The 6,267-nt window shown below is 29.8% G+C and overlaps 1 protein-coding gene across 1 annotated transcript in view; it reads left to right on the plus strand.

Annotated features, from left to right (window-relative positions):
- LOC111630385 (histone-lysine N-methyltransferase SETD1-like) overlaps positions 1 to 6,267 on the plus strand; it is a 135,995-nt gene that overhangs the window by 104,019 nt on the left and 25,709 nt on the right. The window contains exon 8 of the mRNA XM_023374476.1: positions 2,759 to 2,947. Within this exon, the coding sequence (XP_023230244.1) occupies positions 2,759 to 2,947 (189 nt within the window). The remainder of the gene's footprint in view (positions 1 to 2,758; positions 2,948 to 6,267) is intronic.

Genomic DNA, 6,267 nt, shown 5'->3' on the forward strand with positions numbered 1-6,267 from the left:
GTTCCAACGCGAAAAACATACTCAAATTAAAGCCAAGTAATACATTTAAAAAAATAACTGTAGTAAGAAAAACAAATGAAAAATGCGAACTAATGTAACGTCGTATGGTGAGTTTTTGTTCATATCGTGGAGCAAAAATATGTTCGAATTTCATGTCGTATCCTGAAAATTTCGTATGCTGGGGCGTTCGTAACCTGAGGTACCACTGTATTCTGTTAAAATATTTTAAATTAAAAAATGATTGATTCATATACTGAGAATGTACAGTGCATAAACTTGGTGCTTATAATTATGTTGTATGGCCATGAATAATTTATTTACTTGTAACTGTGCTATATCACAAGAATTACACTGTATTATTATAGGAAAAGGCTAAAACTTTTTATGGACTACATTGCTTTTATCCTATAGAAATTTGTACAATAAATGCACATGGAATATAATAAAAAGGCAAATTACAATGTAGCTTACAACTTATTAATATATACTAGTTAAGTTCGTGTATCCTTACCTTGAAAACTGACCTTCGTTCTTTCTTTAAATGGTTGATGAAGTAATCTCTTTTAAACATTTAAACAAGATATTGTCTTATATTTCCCAATCCTTAAAACTTAAAATTTAATGTACCTCAGGACAAGAAATTAGTACTGATATTCAAGGTAGGAAGAAATCTTTCAAATAAGTGCATTAACTTCTAGAAGTTCAGTTAATTTTTTGATACTTTCCAAGTTAGTATATTCTTCTCATCATAAAAGAATATAGTCAAATGCAAATGGAATAGACCTTTTTTTATAGGCCTTTAACTGCCTAAATCTATGTCAAATTGCTTTTAAAAATCTTTATAACAAAGATTTTGTAAAAATCATATCATAGTTCTTCTCCCGTATATTATTAATTATGTAAATGTATTTTTATTTGCTCAACTGGTCATATTTTTTATAGATATATAATATAATTTCTATTAAAAGTTATTATTAATTTATGTTTTAATACATGCTTTTTCTTGATATTAATAAATTCAAATATCTGTGGTAAATAAATAAATTAGCATATATCTTACAAGAAGATTTTTCAGTTCAAAATCAGAATTAATATTCATCTTGTAAACAATAGAATGAGACTACAGAATTAGTTTATATATACAAAAGTCAAAATATGTATATTTTTATGTATGTTAATTAAGTAAAGGCTTCTATACTGTTCAATGTATCCACACCAAATTTGGCATGAATATTCTTTGATGCCCTAGAAAAAATACTGTGGTGTCTCCATCTCCCAACCACCCCTAAAGCCTGAACAATATTTAATACATAAAGAAAGTTTGTTAGTTTGTTCTTTATACATTTTGACATGATTTAAGCAAACCCACCCATAATGGACTTTTTACTATTTATCATCAGGATGGTGACATTCTAATAGGAAAATTTAATTAATACAAAGTTACCAGCAATCACAAAATTGTAGAATCTATGTGAATCTGTTTCTAGGATGTTGACATGATTTAAGCAAACCCACCCATAATGGACTTTTTACTATTTACCATCAGGATGGTGACATTCTAATAGGAAAATTTAATTAATACAAAGTTACCAGCAATCACAAAATTGTAGAATCTATGTGAATCTGTTTCTAGGATGTTGACATGATTTAAGCAAACCCACCCATAATGGACTTTTTACTATTTACCATCAGGATGGTGACATTCTAATAGGAAAATTTAATTAATACAAAGTTACCAGCAATCACAAAATTGTAGAATCTATGTGAATCTGTTTCTAGGATGTTGACATGATTTAAGCAAACCCACCCATAATGGACTTTTTACTATTTACCATCAGGATGGTGACATTCTAATAGGAAAATTTAATTAATACAAAGTTACCAGCAATCACAAAATTGTAGAATCTATGTGAATCTGTTTCTAGGATGTTCAACATCCTAGAAAAAATACTGTGGGGGATCTCTACTCCAATCACTCTGAAGTCCATACCCTTTTAAGTTAAGCTCAAGCAACTTTTGTGTTTTGCAGTTTCATTATTGTAAATACGTGGGTCAAATATACATTTTAGTTACTAAGACCATTGTTTTTATCAACCTCTTCCAACTAAACCTCACTAATTTCCCATCCCCTAAAAGACCTGAGCAAAGTTGGGCACTTGCAGCTAATAATTTATAATATCAGTTTATTTTTATATTCAATTTGTTCTTTAATATCTCTTCTGTTAATGATTAATAATAATTTGATAATTTTAATTCTATATTGGTAATCAAAATTAAATTACATTATAAAAGTCAGGATTTTATCTTTTCTTAATATACTTGTGAAAAAGATATAAAAATGTATGTAAATAATAATTCTAAGCAGAATTCACTTACATTTCTTCAAAGTATTAAAGTGTAATTTAATCTGTTTCTTATCTATCATAACATTATTTTCTGTGCTCAAGTAATTTCTTCCTGTGTAAAATTAGTCTCCATTTGCTACCAAGTTCTGTTTGATTTTATGGTATAATCATGACCCCTATCAATATTTTATTTAAATTTCTCACAATGATTAATTCCTCTGCTGTATAGTAATTTAAAATAATTATTTGTATATTTTTCTTTATATTATATTAGATAAAGATATATATTAGATACGTATCAAAACGTATTAAGATTCATGTAACATAGATAACAATAATACGTATGGTATTATTTAAAACATAATTTTAATTCTAGTTTTTATTTTACTTTATTTTTCTATTTATCTGTTTAGAACAAATCTTCAGAAGGCATGAATAATCAGGAAAAAACTAATTCTGGAGAGAAGAGCAAAACCGAATTTACTCCACTGTGTAGTTTATTCGATAGTTCTCGTTCTGATCTTGGTCTCGGGTACGGATTAGACAGCATGGGATTTGGATTAGGATTACGAGCCGTAATACCCAAAATGCCTTCATTCAGAGTGAGTATATACAGAACTAACTAACTATATCTATACATATATTTAATTGCTGTTCTTAAAAATGTATACAAGCTATTTTCATTCATAGACTAGTAGAATATTTAAAAATTACAAGATTTTTGGCAAATAATTGAAGAAAACTCATTTTTCAAAGAAAACCAGAAGAGAGAAGTTTTAAGTAATAAAAAGTTTCTTAAAGCTTCTCTCTTGTAGTTTTAATTTAGAAACATTTATCAAAATATAATTCTCAAAATTAATTACTTTTTTATAAAATAACTGGAAGACTATGCTCATATATCTGCAATTGATATTATTATGGTAAGGTTTAATAATAGTAACATAAGAATATACAAGAATAATATGAGTCAATTATGATCTTATCCATTTGGACAAAAATCTGTCAATATTATTCCAACAATAGGAAGACTATATCCTTCCACCATACTGTTGTAAATGCATGTGGTAAGAAAGTCCGACAAAGGGATGGGAGTGTAAAACAAAACTTCTTTATTTTTTTCACCCACGTTTGAAATATTTTATACAGGATTCTTGTTTAGATTCCGACACTCCTTGGACAAAAGCTTTAAAGTTTAAACACTCGGGCAGAATCGTCAGTCAAAAATCTCGCGACAGAATGACTGACTTAAGATACCTGGTGCGACAAAAAAAATAGGGCATGTGAAAAACTTATAATTAATTACTTATAACTAGAGGAAAGAAGAAGGGATAGATTATATGACAGAACAAGACAAGAACTGGGTACCCAAACTTAGCTAGTGACGTTGTGGTGATGGTTAGAACTCACTCTTTGTTGGATGGGACAAATTTTGATGACTATAGAGGTAGAATTTTCCGTTCCCTTAACTTATTTCTTGATAAGCTTCTAGAGAGGCTCGTGTATTAAAATATTAGGGTTTGCTACCTTCAGCCTACTGCCTCTTTCGTTCTCCTGTTGGTATGAAATTGACTTGGAGACCTTCACGAGATACATTCTTACAGCTCAACATCTAAGCCAAAAGTGACCAGTCTATCTCCCGTTTAGCCTCTCTAGACTATCCGTTTCTTTTGTCTTACAATCAGGTCGTCGCCACCGGCAGAAAGAAGTTTCCAGAAGGAGGGAGACAAAGGAACAAAGGGTAGAGGAAGAAGGGGAAATGAAAATATATATGTACAAATAAAATATACAAAAAAAAAAGTATGGCGTAAGACCACAATACTTCATTTCTAAATAGATGAAAAAAATGTCCCAAAAAATCCTGTCTTTGTTGAAAATAATGTTTAATTGGCATAGCTAAAGGCTTTGTTGTTCACACATTTGTATATAATGATTGATAACTCTGGACAATTATCAGTGAAGATACATTTTTATTAGTCAAGTTATAGAAGACAATGAATCATTAAAGGCAATTATATATGTGACTTCAATTTAATTCATTATCTTCTATTCTTTAAACAAATCAAATGCAACTGTATTATTTCAATGTTGTCAAAACACATGACAATGAAAATAATTTAGTGCATCAGTTAATCAATATAATTATGTTTGTTGGCTTATGAGATGTTGTGGCATGGAGGATGTGTCCTGTAATTCTGTAACAGTAAATTTAAGAAATAGCTTATAGACAATGTTAGTACAATGAAAATTTAAAATTTAGTAAAAATTAAGTCTAAAAGGCAATAAAGCAAAGTTAGGATCATTACTTATATTATTTTAGTATTATTTACTTTGTATTTATTATGACATAATCATCTTTATCATCATTTATAAATTACACTTTTTTTTGTTATTTTAATTTTTGAATTTTAAACTTATTCAGATAAGTAGATCATTAATTTTTGATTAGGACAATTTTTTCTGAAATTGATAAATGAGAGAATAATTCAGTTATTGATAACTAATTAAATTATTTTCGTTTACATTTACAGTAGAGCATCGTTTATCCGAATCAATTGGGGACTGATGTTGTTTCGGATAACCGATTACGTATGAAAAAATATATTAACCTATCCCATGTTGAAATTTTTCTCCATTGCGTGTTGCTTCACGTTGAATTTTCATCAATGTTAAGCCTAACGTAAATTTTTATAATAATAATAATAGTGGCTATTGTATCGTTAAAAATTATTTCTTTATTTTGTACAAACAAAATAAATATATTGAAAAATATAAAAACAAAAATATTATACTTTAGAAGTTAATCTAGTATCAAAAATGTTTGATTTAGCATGACACACAGTCCTCAGAAAAACACCACACAAAAGTGCCAGTGCTGTCAGCTAAAACATACACACACCAATAAAAAAATATTGGAGTAATCCAAGATATAGCTAAAGGTTGCAGCACCACAGCACTAGCGGAAATTTAAATTTGCCGACTGGAATGCTTTCGGTTAACCGACGTTTCGGATAAACAACGCTCTACTGTATAAAAGTTAAAAAAGAGGAAATAAAGTAAATGAATTGTTTGTAGGCCTATAGGATGTATAGAAACATCTGAACAACTCCATTGATGTGTGGTCATCTGCATTAATAATTGATGTGGTTGATACCTTATCTGCATTTTGGGTGCATCTAGGTGGCAAGCAGCTAAGTAAGCAAGTCAGTGACAAGTGTCATTAGCTTGCTTACTTAGCCTAAAATGGACAAACTTAAAATATTAGGAGTAGTGAATAAGATAATGTGTACATGTGATAAACCAAAGTGTTGCATCAGAGAGACGAAGCGACCATTGGAAAAATATTAGCAGAACACTTGCTGACAATATGACTTAAAGACAAAAATTCAGTGTGTTATCAACACTGTGAAGAAAATACAAGTATATGTGCAGGAGATGAAAATAATATTAAAATACTGTATAAAGAAAATAATATTGTAAAGTGGAGAATCAAAGAACATTATGCAATAATTATGTATAAAAATAATGCTAATTTAAATAATGATATGGTAGTTGATACATGCTGAGACAGAATTATATTAAATATAAATGGGTCATTACATGACCGATTTGTTATATGGATAATGAAAGCAATTAAAATGACTGTTTTTGTGTTATACAAGGTCTGTTCAAAAAGTATCGGACCTTATTTTTTTCCGCGTAAACCAATGATGCGAGAGAGGCCTCCTTCGGTGGAGTTGTGGAGGGGACAGTCATGCACAGCCCTGAATTTTTTCCCGCCTGCAGGAAGCGTCAGTCGTTGGCAATCGGCGTATGAGTGAGGTCATGTAGTGCGCTCTCGTCGGATTTCACTAAGCTGGAAAATGACTGAACAACGTGAGCAGCGATATTACATCAAATTTTGCCAAAAACCTTGGCGATACCC

This window comes from Centruroides sculpturatus, unplaced genomic scaffold (genome assembly GCF_000671375.1).
Source record: "Centruroides sculpturatus isolate CEXI.00-Female unplaced genomic scaffold, Cexi_2.0 scaffold509, whole genome shotgun sequence".
Taxonomy (NCBI): Eukaryota; Metazoa; Arthropoda; class Arachnida; order Scorpiones; family Buthidae; genus Centruroides; species Centruroides sculpturatus.